The sequence below is a fragment of the Perna viridis genome, chromosome 10 (assembly GCF_037379345.1).
Source record: "Perna viridis isolate PV_CMFRI_1.1 ecotype Kerala chromosome 10, ASM3737934v1, whole genome shotgun sequence".
Classification (NCBI taxonomy): Eukaryota; Metazoa; Mollusca; class Bivalvia; order Mytilida; family Mytilidae; genus Perna; species Perna viridis.
In genome coordinates, this window is record NC_142454.1 from 22,251,824 (window position 1) to 22,268,733 (window position 16,910).

Here is a 16,910-nt window from a genome sequence, read left to right on the forward strand (position 1 = left end):
AAATTTTTGCGGGTAAGGGATTTCTCTAGATTTATCGTAGGTTTTGTCTTTTGTCTATTAAAAACGCTAACAATATACAAGGGTTTAATAAAAACTTCCCAAATAACATTGTAATGTGTGTAATGAAATTTTGAAAAAAAAGTGGTGTCACTGTGACAAAAATGGCTGAACATGACCAGCGAATACCATTAAGTAAGCAGGCATCTCTGAAGTCCTTTTGGTCTGGTTTCCTCAACAACTGCGCGTGTGCAACCCGCTCACATGCTTTCCTACCTTCTAAAGATGTTTTGTCTAGAAATGCTTTACTGTACAACAAATTGATTTGCATATACATGTAGTAACCTTTATCTAATCTTAACATAATACTTCTTCCATGAAACTATTTTCGGACCTTATCCCGGAATAATACATACATGTGTATAACATTAAAGATTAAAATATTCAATGAAAGATATGATAAGAATAGACTCTTGAAAAGTTTTCGTCACCATTTCACTCTTTCCAAAACAGTAAACGCTAGCATACATGTACTTCTTTACAGCAACAGTGAATATCTAAATGACTTACATGTATAACCTCTTTCCGATACAGGCTGTGGTTGTAAATCTGATGCAAAACAATTTGAATATAAAATAAAATATAATTGTATAGATATAACAATGAAAATTGTCACATACAAAGGAATACGTGTATGATATTTATCCTGAGTTATTCTAGTGTTACTTTCTAACGCAACTAAAGCTAGAAAAAGGTGAGCAAAGCTCACTCGGTCATTCCTTCCGGTCCTCTTCCAAGCAAGAGGCAACATAAAAAAAAAACCCATGTCATTCAGATTGAAGGAAAGAAGATGCACAATAGCATCATGTGATAAAGAACTTTTAAAAGTCTCATTAAATTTAACTGGGAACGGACAAACGAACGAATAGCCTGATCACTATTTACTACCGCTTTGTGGGGAGAACAAATATTGATTTATTTATAAACACATACATTGTACAAACACATGAATTAAAATATGAATTGGTAAAAAAAACAAATTTTGAGTTGTAAAAAATGTGTTCTGATATAGCAATAAATGCCTTCGCTAATATTCTATATATTATATTTTAAACAAAGACAGGAGTATATTCTGATGTTTTTAACGACAAGCTTTTTCCGCTTAAATTTATCAAATCATACTCTTTAAGCATAACTGAAAAAAGAATTCTCCTTTTACGAAAGTAACAATGCATTCGAATGGAAATTTCTTAATTTATCAGAGACAACTGTAATAATTTATTTAATTTGTTTTATTTCATTTTCTTTCATATACGTTTATTGTGCAGTTTTAGAATAAAACAAATTTTAAAAAAAAAGGTCAAGATAGCAAAACTGATTAACAAATCGTTCACGCTCATTATTATACAATCTACAAACACCTTAGGCTACCAGACAGAAATATCACGAAGATGTAAAAAAGAATAATACACTAAATCACTCTATCTTAATCTCATAATAATGATATGGTTACTCCTATGGCAATGTTACAGAAAGCTTTCTCTTTCCTTGTGATTCAGGTGATTCGGTGTGCTGTTATTTTCCTGAAAAAAAATAACGAAACAAAATATTTTTTTCCTTAAATCATGCATGTACATTGTTGATAAAAACTAGGTAATTGATATACATTTATTTATTTATTTGTTTTTATTTGTTTTTCCTTTTTTTATATACGTTTGTTTGTTTGCTAAAATTCTCCATGATTTGGTCGTTTTATCTACTTCTAGGAAGGCGAGAAATTTTGCGGAATCACGTGATGGAACGATGTGAAATGGCGAAATTATAGACGGGCGATCGGTACAGCTTTGTTATGATGTTGAAATTAAATTACTCGAATCGATATGTATTTTACGATATATAACTTCCACATCTTCAAGTAATATATAAAGATTAACATGAACTAAAGCAGACCACTATGTACACTGCATATTATTATTCAACTTGTTTTCGCAAGTATTTCTTTCCGGTAATTTCAAGTGTTGCCTTGAATAATAAGTGCATGTGACATAAAATTGTTAACAGTATTTATTTACTTATACGATGCTCTTTAAGACATAATGATATATACTTCTCAAGAGAAAAAACGAGAGAATGATCCTATCTTTACACGACACAAGCTGCAATGTCGGTATTAAAAGACCACGGAGATTAAACGAATACCCAACTGATAGAAAGTGACTTGTGAGCAATGCAAGCGTATAAAATGTATTAGCACAACTATGCTATGTTAAACATTTAAAGAACAATATCTATACCGCTTTGAGGATCTTGCTAATGAAAGCGAATTACTATTTATTGCGGACATTCACATTTGATGCCATTAGAAATGACACACAAGTAATGAACAGTCTGATTGTCTTTGTTAATTAATTCTATAGAACTCAATAACGTTTTTGTTAGCCGTTATTTCGAATTAGGTTGTCTCTTTTGTAGCTTACAAATACTGAAAGGTCATTTTTTCTACAAATTATTTTATATTACTTGTTTTTACCATCTATTGAATGGTCGTTGTTGTATACATTAAGGATAAGCTTTTATTTTCTATTTAGAGAAAAACTTGCATTCTATAAGAGGTCGTGAACTTTTGTATTATCAGTCATAACGCGTCCATTTCTGTTTATCCTTTTTTTTAGGAAAGTGATTATTTATTCAGAACGCAATTTATTAACGTCAGCTTTTGGGAATATCTCTCATTACCAAAGAATAAGCAGATATATCCAATTAGTTGTTTGAGTCGAGGTTTTGGGTAAAGTAGGAGTCAGCCAATATGATATTTTATCTTTTGATACTTTTTGTGCTTATGTCTATAATGCCATGAAAAGTTGGTAACCAAAGGCCATAAATGTATCTATATATAATTCTTAGTCTATAGCTATTTATATAACAGCGAGTAATTAAGTAAGATCCAGGAGATGAAATGTTCCACGTTATTTATTATTTTTTTTTAATTTGAAAAATAACTCTATAATTGGGGTTCAAACTGAACAAGCACTATTGATTCCGAAATAACATTTTATCTTTCAAGAACTTTAAGGTTTCCGATTATTTCTAACAATCTACATCTCATTTCAAAGTATTATAAAACGTACCTTTCTTTTCTGACCATCTTTATTTGACAAACTTTTTGACACATACTCAAACGCACATGCGATAGCTGCACATAGAATTCCACCCATCAGTATAAAAAATACCCCTGCGATGTTCTCAATCTGCAATTCTGATGTTTCCTCCGCTGAAGGCTTCGTTACATCTGGACATGTTCTCCTGGGCCACCATCTAAAATTGAAATTCATGAAAACGTTATTCAATATTAATATTTCCTTATTAATCCGAAGAGAAATGGCAGAGTGAATGATGAAGGGTAATGCATGTCATAACAAATTTTCAGAATTTCCAAGCAATAGTCAAAATAAAAATCAAAAAGCTTAAGTCCGTATATAAATTGGCAATATCAACCAAAAAGGGGAAAGTTGACAACTACCGCATTGGTCCTGATTTTGTATAAGCAACACGTCTTATAATGGGCTTAACTTCCAGCTTCCATTACAGTACATTGTTTCTGATATATTGCAATACAAACCTAGGGCACAAAATTATCAACACATAAAACTTTCATTAAACTGTATAATTAAATCAATATAGCTACAAAAAGATTAAAACAAAAATTTGGATTGTTGGATTTAAATTTCATTTCCCTTAAAGAAATTATTTCTTTACAAGAGGTACATTTTGTAGTACTGCATGCACACGCACACAGACACAATATTAAAACCTTTTATTAAAATGAGTGTGCGAATATCTTCATCACTAGAAACCTACATTACAGTACATCTGAGACTTTATAACGTAAAGAACCTTGACAAAAATATGTCAAGTATAAAATAAATCTGAAAGAAAATTTTTTAAAGACAAACCAGTGTCGGTTTCTTGTATTATATGGTGGCATGGGTCTCATTACCCATGTCTACGGGGTTAAGAACATATTTTAAGAAATAATCACATTTCCCATCCCTATATTTCTACTGGAGTGTTGGAATACTATCCCGGTTGATTATGATATCAGTTAAGAGCATAAAGATACAGACAAGAAACCTGCCGACGAAGATCATTTCATACGAATCAAGCACTATTCTAAAAAACAACAAAAATAAAGGTGATCTGGTGTCAAAAAAAAAACAACAGAACAAATTTTTTGAAATGTGTTTTTTAGGTCTACATACAGTTGTATGCTGTACTTCTACGTAACCAAAGTCGTTTCAGTATATATATCTATATCTATTAGAAAATCATACATTCATCTCAAACATATTAAACCAACCATTCCAGGAACGATAACTCCTGCAATTGATATAGTTGTTTCTATCTAAAAAAATGCAATAACCAAATACCAAACCAAATAAGACTAGTTATGTAACCAGTGACTATTTCTGAATAGAAATTCAAACGTGAATTTAGTGGATTTTGACATTTATGAATTAGCTCCTGTCCGATATGCATAAAGACTTCTAATACACGATACAAGATGTATATGTACAAGAAATAGATCCTACCAGATTAATAGTGTAATGCTTTAATTTCAAATTACAGATATACTTACTTGTTTTCTAACTGATGTAGCAGCCCACGATCTCCGAGTTGTAATATAGCCATTGATAATTTTTCCCTATATGTAGCTCCGGGAGGAACCCCGATACCAAAGCCTTTTGGGTCAAAATGCGGTCCTATCTCCATGAACTCACAATCTTTTATTGTCATATATTTGTTTACTGTTGTGTCCCAAAAGAAAGCATAGTTTCCTTTTTTAACTTTGTTGAATCCAACAGATGTATTAGGAACCATAGATTCGTGTGGCTCTATTTCGCTCATTTGAGCCCACATTTTAGAAAAATGTTCGATATCAGTGTTTTGAAAAAATTGCATTATACCACTATTCACAACCGTGCCATATCTTATTTGTGTCTGTGATGCTAAATCTGTAACTGATTTTATCGGAGCATTTATCTTTTTGACAGTCAAGAATGCCGCTAAATTAGCTGTATATGATGATATGAGTATTAAAGCAAAGAACCACCATGCGCTTGTTAGTATACGTCCTGGTAATGTCGCTGGTGAAGCTTCCGTGCTACCCTGAAGTAATGATCCAAACACGAACCAAAAACTCTCTCGGAATGATATACCAGGAAGGTCTTTGCTGTGGGACGCTCCTATTTTTTCTAACATGTACAAAACTAGACTAACAACAACAAATGCACCAAAAGTACAAAACCACACAATATGATGTAAGGGATTCAGAAATTCAAAATACGATCGTTCAGATTTCGGGACTTTCATGAGAACACTAATATACCGTGTCATGAATGGTTTAGTAAAATCGACAACCTCTTCACGTAATGAGTTGATACTCAGTGGAGCCACAGACATCGTTGCATTCTAAAAAAATAATGAATAATACATGTAGGTCACTTTAAAAAAGAGTATAACCAACATTCTCATGCAATATATTCGACTTGGAAAATACAGTTACATGTAATGCTTTTTCGTCTTTCCTGTCTTTAATTTCTAAAAAGAAAAAAAAAGCAAGTAAAGGTTTTGCGAACTGATCAGATTTGAAATTCATGTAAATTATTCATTTTACTACTTCATTAGCACTCTTGCATTGTTTATAAGGTAACGAATTCCGTGCATACATACTCCTTTTAGAAGTTCTCCTATCATCCCATTCCATTGGCCATTTTGCATCTTCGTTCCAAAATTTCCGTCATGAACAAGATAAATTTCAAAATTAAAATCCAGCATTTTGGCAACTTCGTGAATCAGGTCCACGGAATATCCCTCAAACCGGTCATTACCACTGTATTTTTCATAGTCTCTTTTGAACATAGTGAATGGTCTCTCCTAATGAAAAATGGAATAATATAGTATTTTCAAACGTACTTGTAATATTAAAATCATAATTGTCTAAGAGAAAAACAGGGATCTTTCTGTATACGTACCAAAATAGGAAAACTCAGATTTTGAAAAAGAATAAAATAAACTAAATTATGGCCTATCGAAGAGTTATTGCCCTTTAACTCGATGTTTCTAGTGCTTTCCTATGTATTGTATTCGTAGAACTTCAGTAATTAACAAACCAACACTCATTTGTTTTAGAAAACATGAGGTTGTAATCTCTAATGGGTGACCTTTTTTCTAATTTAGAACACAGCCTTCAAAACTAGCACCTACATGTAGGCGGGATGCATTTTTACGAAATCGGTTCAATTCATTATTGGTTCGTGTTGTTACATGTAATATTTTCACCGAAAATATATCTATTTTATTTGCAATCGTCTCACAGTACATGAACATATAGTTGAAAGCGGATTTTTTACAAATTTTGTATCTGAACCATCATACATGTTGGTTAAAAGGTTAAGTATACCTGAATCATAACAACTCTAGCAGTCCTTCCACGTAATGGGAACGGGTTTGTTCGGTTTCCACGGAGGATATTTGTAGCCATATCTAATCTACTTTCAAATAATCCATCTGTGTGCGATATCCATCTTCCAACCTAAAACATAGTAAGCATCGGATTATCATGAAATGCATGAACCAAATGACAGATACAATGTATAGACCTGTTTGTGTTAATTGCATAGAATTCGATGAGAATCTTGATAAATTCTACCCCAACACTTATATGAATCTAGCGGGAGTATACAGAAATGTACGTCACGCATACTAATCGACCACTGTTAACAGGAAAGCGTCTATTTGAAAAAAAAAAGCTATTTGAGCTCGTTCGATATAATTATATTAGATATAGATATAGTCCAATGTCCTGTCCCAAGTCAGTAATTTCTGGCCTCTGTATGTTTTCACCTTTAGTTTATTTTTTTATGTAACTTGAGTGTATACGGGCAACTCTTTCGCTATACCTGTGCATAATAATGATTTTGGGCCAGCTACAGCCTGCGCTGTGGAATGAGATTACCTCGTCGTTAAGACCAGTGGGTGGCCTTGGGCTGATATTTTCATTCCGGTGGGGTTGTAGTCTCTTACATATACACCATACCTATTCCCGCTATATATTACATGTAAATTATCTTAAATAGTTTATGTAACATTGTTGATTTTATTTTTACATAAAACAATCAGCTTCCATGTACAAGATCTTCAACATGTATTTTGCCCGTCCTTCTTTGCTTAAAACTACCGATCTTATTATTTTATGGAAGTGATGCGTAGTTGTATATTACGTAAACTAATATATACTCAATTTTTTACCCAAGACACAGCAATTTCCGTTGTGTCAATAAAACAGTTCAGTACGGTAAATCACAGACTATACCATTAATTCTGATTAAAATTGACAATGTAGTTATACCGTCTTAAATGATTTGTATTGACGTGTTCTATGGAAAGTGGATAATTGATTATATACATTAAGTAGCATAAAATATTAAAATATGCAAATCAAAAGTTTTCTTGTTGTCTCCGCTATTATGCTAGTAGTTTCCTACTAAATGTTGTACAGTTCAAACTACGATTGAAATTGTTGAAATTAGCGATCTTCAACATACACTCATCCTTGTAATCTTGTCAAATCATATGCGATCTTAAAATTAGTTTTGGTGCGCATTGTGGAAATAAAACTTTTTTCACTTCCAAAATGTTTTATTTTTTCATGATCAAGGCGATTACTTTTCAATCGTTACAATCGTATCGGCTCGTATTGCATCGTAACAGAGCGGATCATAACACACTTAATATGTTCAACGATATGTTACGATGTTCTACCTGGCTCTTTCATGGACCTTTCTTACAAACTGACATGAATTAATTACGAGCAGGATAGATAGCAGGAGTTTGCACACCATTGTGTCTGATCGCAGCATAAATAGACGTAGCAGAATTAGTGTAATCAATCATCTAGAATACGAGTGAACCGGTACATTGATGATCGTGTCAAATCTAATTCTCTGACTCGATCAAGATTATACCATAAAAACGTATGTCATCGTTTCTTGACCAATCGTATCTGTATAGCGTCAAACCGAACACGGTACCGTTTCGAATTCCATTTCCCCGAATCCAATTTGAAACCATGCAGAAAATCGTGAGAAATTCTGCGCAACAAATGGGAATCGTAGCGTAGTATGTAACTGGTCACACGAGACAGATGCTACCTAAATGTCAAGGGTCAATGTCTAATATAATAGATACATGTACATGTATATTGTACACGTATACAAGTTACTGTTTACCTGCACCTGTTCAGGAACAAGGTTTCTCTCCCTTTCATGTGGTTCTATCGTGTCATCTATGTTACCAAAAAGTGGCTGTAAAATATATAACATTTTTTTCAAATTAAGTTTGCAGATACAAAAAAGAAAGTTGAGTATTCGTTTTAAGTCCATGTGCTTGGACAACAAAGATTTGTAATTCGTGAATCTGTTTGATTTTACGGTTCAATTCAACATTTCACAGTTATTTTTCTTCCGTTTATAAATAAAAATAAATAAATGGCACTAATGCTGTATCTCGTTGCATTTGTTATTAATGCACTTTCATGCTAAATAAAACACACAGATAAATTGTGTGATAAAGGAGTGTTTAATATCATAGTTTAATAACTTAAGTACTTCTCTGTCTAAGAATCGGGCAAAATGTGTACAAGGTGTAATACATAAAAAAAGAGACACAGAGATTTTATTGCATTATTTAAGAATTTTTTCTCAAGACCCCCCCCCGAAATAGCAATAAAAGTGTTTATAAAGGTTGAAATGCACTACATGTATGAAAAAATGGCAGAAATTTTTTTTCACGCAATTTCTCCCTATATTACCTGTAAAAAAATCTACATCACAGGTGCTACAGGGAAAGAGCAGGTTTTATCGTTAAAAACGGAATTTAAACGATGAAGTAATCTGGAAATTAGAAGTAAAAGAAAATTCCAAATAAAATGTAAGATAAAATGCAAAACAAAGCGACTACGTGAGGGTTAAAATACTTATGTTATTATATCAATGGACAGTTACATTTCCATTTTTACAAATGTGTCCGTTTACGAAAAGGTAGGACAAATTCTTTTCATAAACCTTCCCGAATCCCATCCGCAGACCTATGACCGCTTCTAGATTTACTACGTATCACTTCGCTAGTTTACATTCGAATGGAACTAGCACTACGTATAATTATACTGATAGTAAATCAGCGAAGTTGTTTACTATGTACAATGATAATTTGCAAAAGATACCGAGAAAGTACTGAATATGGCAGTGGTAAAAAAACAGATTTGACAATAGCAAATATACATGTATCCTCTGCACATGGCATTGCGCATATCCACCAATACCTTGACTTCTGCGTCTACATTTGCTATATGTATACATTGTAGGTGATACCACCCATGTACATCCTTTTGAAGAAAATGGTTTAAACATATCACTTTCATTGTAGCAAAGTTTCGAACCCATAATTAGAATTAGAATTAAGGTCCCTGTCATAGATGTGAGTAATATTCAAAACGTGAAAACAAGAAAAAAGTCGACAGAGCGTGCTAAAACAAGTCAACGCGTGTCTGGTTACAACCTATAGCACTGGTTGTGACAGAACAAACAAAAGACTTTTGAGAACTAATTACTTCAAGCTGAACATTACAATGACAGTAGACTGCAGGGACATTCTGAAATAACCAAAATAAAAACCAAATGAAATTTAGGCCAACACTATATACCAAAATACATATTTATAAATAATTCAAAATACGTATCGATCAAAAATGACTCACATAGGTTTCAAACTGTAATTTCGTTGACTTTCCATCTTTCTTAACAGTTTCTCTTATACAACATTTACGTGCATGCATGTACTCTAACTAAGATCTAAAATTTCATATTGATTAAACGCATGCATGGCAGGAACAATTGGACAGATGGTCTAAAAGTTTAATTATGAAACATAAGGGAGGGAAATGTCACTCATTATTAACTTGATCTTTTTGCACGCTTTGACTATTATATACATGTAGCTATGCACACTCGTACATGTAACAAATGGGTTATATAGATACACACATTACACACCGTGCATATGTACTTATGTACTAGACAATTTACCTTTCTATCAATGGAGCCATATCTTCTGAAAACCTTCAATTTTAGAATGTATACATATTGTACACACTAAGACTGATTTCTCGATATAATAGAAATGCGTTTAAACGTAGAACTATGAATAACTATGTGCTCTCTGACTGCCTTAATGCAGTCAGAGAGCGCATAGATAGAGTACATATTTCTGAATCGAAACTATAGGATAGCTTATCAACCCTACGTCCTAAAATAATCATAATTAAACATTCAAAAGTTCCATGCATTTCCAATGTATCGTAAACCTATTGAAGTCAGGCACCCCCCCCCCCCCCATATCAAACAAAACTATAGGTGGAAATTAAAAATATAGTTATGTAGCTTCCGTTGCGTCAAAAGTTTGAAGATATCAAAACAAAAACTTTCTGAAAATTAACACTGTGTAAGGCCTATTTTGACCGATTCCTCTTCCTATGATTTCATGCTCAGCGTTGGTTGGCACACAATAAAGCTAAGCCTGACCATGTGTGCATAATCAATATTAAGGCGGGGTATATGAATGGGCCAACCTGAAATTGACAAGGCATGGGACGAAAAATTGGAAATAGAGAAAACTGTGATTGATATTGGTAACACATCAAATTAGACCCGCAGAAGCCTGAGAATCGCACTGGAAATCGGTGACATGCGCCCCTCTAATCATAGAACTTTAAAACCTGCATTAAAATGACCTTTGTCGTACATGTATGACCTTGATAACATGTTGATCACGTGCTTTCCATAGCGTGTATGCATACATTTTCTAGGGGTATTTATAGGCAGATACATTGTAAATAAAAAATATATATACATGTGCAATGCCCTTACTTATACCTAAATGTGTACTTAAAATAAATTATGAATGCTACAGAAAGAGCATCATATATAATTAAACAGGTGTTCAATGCTTAAGGGGAAACGGGAAAATAGGGAATGTAACATCATATTAAATTTTATTACCACATGTTATTTAATAAGTCTGTTAGATTATGAGGATTCTAAGCTAAGTCAGACGCTGATCCAGTCACTTAAGAATGCCAGCAGAGGTTCCTCAGAAAAAATGGGTGCTAGAACATTATTTGCCTTTTTTCTACCCCGGACTTCACATTTTATGAGCAACTCAGCCGATGATTCTAGAAAAGCAGAGGACGCTTACCCTACCGGTCTACTTGGTCCATTCTCCCAGTTTTTAGTGGAGTCCAAGTTGCTCATTTACTTTTGTTGCTTTGTTTGTATTATTTTAGTTGCATTATATTCTTTGTTGCGTTTGTCTGTTTCCCATGTCTCGCCTTTGTCCATAGATTATATTCTTTTGATTTCCGCTAGAATCTTGGTTCCCTTGGTTACTCTTTGTCAATTTTACACATGAAAATGGCAAACTTTCCAATTAACAGGAGGGGTGCCAACCTTCTGCACCCCTCACCTGGACCCGCTACTGTAAGTTATAAATAGTTACGTATATCATTAAAGTTATGTACATGTTTGATTTGTACGTTGTATCTACGGGAATAAAATGGAAGTATTAGACAGAAAGGATGGAAATATATGGTAACTGCATGCAAACCTGTAACTGCTTCCCAAGTGGCGGATCCAGAAGGGGAGGGCGTTGGTTGGCAATTCCTTTTTATTGGAAAATTTGTCATTTTAACGCGTAAAAATGACAAAAAAAGGTAAATTAAGTCCTAGCATCCCTTTTTCTGAGGAACCTCGGCTGGCACCCTGCCTTTTCAAAGTGTCTGGAACCGGCCCTGTTCCCGATTAACAAATTATCACTCCGCTTGCTTATAGGATGTTAAAAAAAAATCACAGGGAATGCGCACTACTCATTACAAATTTCAGGTGTACTGTATCAATTTGAATAAAGGGTTGATTAAACACTGAGTGTGGCAGAGGTGTAAAGCTTTGAACTACTAATAGCTAATATATCCTCTGAGCAGTAGATTGAATACGCACAATCTAAATTCGATACGGTTTTTTTTGCGTTCCGACCCCAAATAGAGAGGGTAATAGATCATAGCAAAAAACAATGACATGCACGATTCACTTAGTATGTTGTGTCGATTAAGACAAGGTCATAAAAGTATACATTTGTAGATGAATTACAATTACGTCGTGTAATGGCAATGTGTACAGAGGTTTTGTAAGTAAAAATATGATTATGCGTTGATCAATACCACTAACCGTTTTATGAAGATCAAAACATTCATAGAACAAAAAGAATTTCTACACGAACAATTCAAAGCATGCTTAAGCATTCAAATCGAAATGTGCAAAAATAACAGAATTAGAAGCATCCCGTGTAAATGTGGTGTTATAGCAATAGTACAAGCATAGTTTGGTTTAACTCAATCTTAAATATTAGTAAAGGGTAAGCCAGGAGATAACTTTTGCTCTTGGAAGAGTAATCAAGGGAACCAAGGTTATAGCGGTAATCAAAAGAATGTAATCCATGGACAAAGACCAGACATGGAAAACAGACATACACAACAAAGATTATGAAGGAACTAAAATCATACATACAAAGTAACAAAAGCAAATGAGCAACTCGAGCTCCACTAAAAACTGGGAGCATGGACCAGGTAGGGTAAGCTATTGCATATTTGCCTCAATTACAAGAATCAAATTACCTCTTTGAGTCTGTTTTTGATGACCGACACTTCTGTCAGCAGGATCGTATAGTTGAATCGTCGACCACGTTCATCAAAGTCTATGTGTCCAGTGTTTCCTTCAAATGTTTCCTGAAATGTTAATCCAAATTATTACCTGTTTTGTGAATATATTGGTACATTGTATTTAAAGTAAATACACGCATTTGATTAATCTTTGGAAGCGTTAACTAAAATGGCATAAGCAGTGTATCAAGATATTTAAAACATACAGATGGGGTCAATGGAACTGTCAGAATAGCGGGCTCTAGAACAGTTCTAAAGGTGTCATAGAACAGTTCTAGAGCCAGTTGTTCTGACAGTTCTGTTACTACAGCCAGTTGTTCTGACAGTTCTGTTACTACATCCAGTTGTTCTGACAGTTCTGCTACTACAGCTAGTTGTTCTGACAGTTCTGTTACTACAGCCAGTTGTTCTGACAGTTCTGTTACTACAGCCAGTTCTTCTGACAGTTCTACAAGTAGAGCCGGTTCTGCTAGAATTGTACGAAGAGCTGGCTCTAGAACTGTCCGCGAACTGTTCTAAATGTGTCATAGAACTATTCTTCTGACTCTGACAGTTCTAGGACAGTATGTGAGAGGTGAGAACTCATCTCATCTGTTTGCATGTTACTGTATCTACATATATTAAAGTTATTTTAGACCGGGTGTTATAGTGGAAATATTATACTTGATTCCCGAGGTCTACATGTACATGTAAAATCATTGAGTCAATTACATGTTAGTGTGTGAATCCCATGCTATGGTTCAATGTAGTTCTAGGCTCCTCAGTGGCTGGTCCGAATTTTTTAAAAACGGGAGCTGAATGGCCTTCGAAAGGGTGGCTTTGATCCGCTTGAGTCCATACATGTATGTGTGCATGAGGTAAGCAAGCTATTTTTTTAATATTACCATGTGCAACTAGTTGTATTAGTTTAAAAATTTATATCCAAGACCGAGCATTTGCATAAACAAATCATAACGAGTGCAATCACCCTAGTGAAATTGACTACTACGTCACTTCAGCCCATTAAGATTCGACTAGTGCAGCCATTACAACAATTGTCTTAAACGAACCTGCTTTATGTTCGTAATAAAATCTTTCCTTATTCCTGCATCCGTGTAATTTTCTAATTTCGGTACAGTTTGGTTGATTATTTTCAAGACATCGCTAGCTAACGCTACATTAAGTTTCTCCTCTGGGTCAGTTGTTCCACGAAGTTTGCTGTTGAATTCTAACAGGCTGAATACAGTATAGTTAAATGTAATGTCTTCAAAATTGTTAAATACGTCAACAAGTTGAAAACCCTGAAAATAAAATTGAAAATTCATGGCGTTTTTCTGCTATTACGTCTACGAATCACGATTTGTGTGTGTAATTACTACATAAAGAATTCTGCTTAATGGTTCATATTTTTATGAATGAATAAGCGAATCCGGTTAATGTTCAAGCTGCATAATTTTTATCTACAAGTACATTTTTTATAGGCTTTGCGTTTTAGAGACTTAGAAATCCGATCTATTTTGAGAATTAACTTTCAATAATAAATGCTATCTGTCAAGGTTCTAAGTTTTCATATGTTTGTAAAGTAAATAGTAAATGCCATTTACTTTACTACATGTATGACAAAATATTTTTTTAACGAATAGCAAATAGTGTTTAGTTTTGGATTTGATACGTTTTCAATGCTTTACAATGCAAAGCAATAGTTTTAATTTCAAAGGAATTCAAACTCGTCATGTAATTTTGATAAAATAATATTTCCTTATAGTCTCAAACTGCGTGACTGTGCAAACAAAATACTGGTACCAGTGAACATGTAAGAGATTGACTGTTTCCTGTAAACTGAGAACATGGACATAAACAAACTTGTCAAATCATTCTCTCCCTTAACTTGTACGATTCTACATTTAAGATTAACGATTTTCACCATTTCCGAAAGAAGTAAAAGCGGTTCCCATATATTTGTATTAAACAATACATACCGGATCATAGAAAAACCATTCATACGGCACAGACATCATAGCTAAATTCCGTGCCTAAAATTTAAAAAAAAATGAGTTGAGTAGTGTGACAAAACTTAGATATTGTTAGTTACATAGCATGTTCATAGTGAGATAACATTTGTTGTCAGTAAAATACATGTACATGTAGCATGTGATCAGTATTATTGCATGTTGTCAGTGTAATACTGTACATTTGTTAGTACTTAAAAATGGAATTATTATATACTAGTATACTATGTCACGTGGGCAGTATAATAATATGAAGTCAGTTTTATAACATGTTTTGTTGTTCAGTACTTTATATGAAAAAAAACAACGTGAGTTCTAAACATATTAGTATTCAAATATGGCAGTATTATATTCAGAGGTCAGTTCAATAATATCATGTCAGTTCTACAACATTGTCATTAGAATATGTTGTCAGTGCTGTTTACATGTTGTCAGTATTTTAATTGTCAGCACTGTAGTATGTTATCAATACTGTATCATGTTAACAGTACTATAGGGTAACTGTTGTACATATGTAGTATTGTAACATGGTGTATGTACTGTAACATGTCAGTACAGTGACAAAACAGTTATACGTTGTCAGAAATGTTGAAATCTGTAGCTCATTGTCAATACTGTTACATGGTGTCAGTACTGGTACTTGTCAGAAATGTAACATGTCTGCATTCAATTTGTAGAAAATTGTCAGTACTGTCAGTACTTGTCAGAAATGTAACATGTCTGCATTGTAGAAAATTGCCAGTACTGTAATATGGTGTCAGTACTGGTACTTGTCAGAAATGCAACATGTCTGCATCATAGAAAATAGCCAGTACTGCAATTTGGTGTCAGTTCTGTAATGTGTTGTAAGTGCTCTATTTTTTGTCATTATTGAAACCGTCTCCAAGTGATTTAAGGTGTTATCTGTACTGTACCATGCTGTTCAAGGTGTTATATTTTGTCTATCATGTATAACATCATTAGTACCGTGACATGTTGTCAGTGTTACAGTATTTTGTTTGTGCTGTTACAAAGTGTCAATACTTTGAAATATTTTAAGTACTGTAACATGGTGTCAATTTATGGTATCATATTCATGACTACCAGATGTTACCTCGTACTTTAAATTATTCATGCACATCCTTAAACATGATGTCAGTTCTATGAACTGCATGTTGTCATTTCTGAATATATCTTTAAAAGGTTAGAGGTCAATATTTTATCGCTACCACTGTAACATCTGACATCTATTCAAAGCTGCAATGTACATGAACAAATCAATTTTACTGCTTTATAAATGAATTACAAGTATATAAAATATCTGTTTTCCTGCACTAAGCAATATAACAGTAAATGCATTTTAAGTTATTTTCCTGAAGACATCTGCATTGACTGAACAAAAGAGTTTTGGTGAATGTTTCGGTCTTTACAATTTGAATTGTGCATTTTTTTTAAATATGCATGTTGCGAATTTTGCGATATATTGTATACATGAGTGGTATTTTTTTTTATTTAATAACCACTGGGTCGATGCCACTGATTTTGGACCAAAGGCCCCTGAGGGTATTCATCAACTCAGTAGTCAGACTTTTCTGTCCCCGAAATATATTAGATTTATTTATTATATTTATCAAAATTTTACAATATTGCAAATTTCAAAAAACATAAAACACTAAGGCTTGATGTATAACACGTTAGAATCTCTCTCTGATGGATTTTGCTTTCTATTTCGATAGTTTTCGTTTTGAATACTCCATGTTTACAAATAATCTTCGGATCTGGATCTTTCTATCCTTATTCCTATCCTTTAAAACATCTTTGGATCCGCCACTGATTGACTACAGCAGTCTTTTGATACAATAAATAGCGACATATCTCTCTACCATGGCAGTCGAGAGAACAAAGTTTTCTATTGCCATTCTTCAAATGAAATCATCGTCAAGCTGAACGTTAATGCCAAATGAAATTAACTTCATTTATCTTCGTTGTTAATTGAATGCTTTATAGGTGTAAATAAATTGCACAGCGGAGAAATCTGAAGAATGGTTAAAGATGTCGTCAATTAGATCTGGTTATATCGATTTGGGTAGGGCAATCTTGTATCAAACTAGAGACAGCTA

The 16,910-nt window shown here is 33.6% G+C and overlaps 1 protein-coding gene across 3 annotated transcripts in view; it reads right to left on the minus strand.

The window, feature by feature from the left end:
* Nucleotides 1-626: 626 nt before the first annotated feature.
* Nucleotides 627-16,910, minus strand: part of LOC148604984 (glutamate receptor 1-like) — a 47,092-nt gene continuing 30,808 nt past the window's right edge. For 2 of the 3 annotated variants that reach the window (XM_088550813.1, XM_088550815.1), the window contains 10 exons: nucleotides 14,782-14,835; nucleotides 13,873-14,103; nucleotides 12,779-12,889; nucleotides 10,140-10,172; nucleotides 8,286-8,360; nucleotides 6,458-6,589; nucleotides 5,728-5,931; nucleotides 4,634-5,466; nucleotides 3,126-3,312; nucleotides 627-1,580 (listed from right to left, as the gene is read on the minus strand). In XM_088550813.1, the coding sequence (XP_088406939.1) occupies nucleotides 1,524-1,580; nucleotides 3,126-3,312; nucleotides 4,634-5,466; nucleotides 5,728-5,931; nucleotides 6,458-6,589; nucleotides 8,286-8,360; nucleotides 10,140-10,172; nucleotides 12,779-12,889; nucleotides 13,873-14,103; nucleotides 14,782-14,835 (1,917 nt within the window). In that variant the 3' untranslated portion in view covers nucleotides 627-1,523. The remainder of the gene's footprint in view (nucleotides 1,581-3,125; nucleotides 3,313-4,633; nucleotides 5,467-5,727; nucleotides 5,932-6,457; nucleotides 6,590-8,285; nucleotides 8,361-10,139; nucleotides 10,173-12,778; nucleotides 12,890-13,872; nucleotides 14,104-14,781; nucleotides 14,836-16,910) is intronic. The other variant, XM_088550814.1, reaches the window with a different exon arrangement.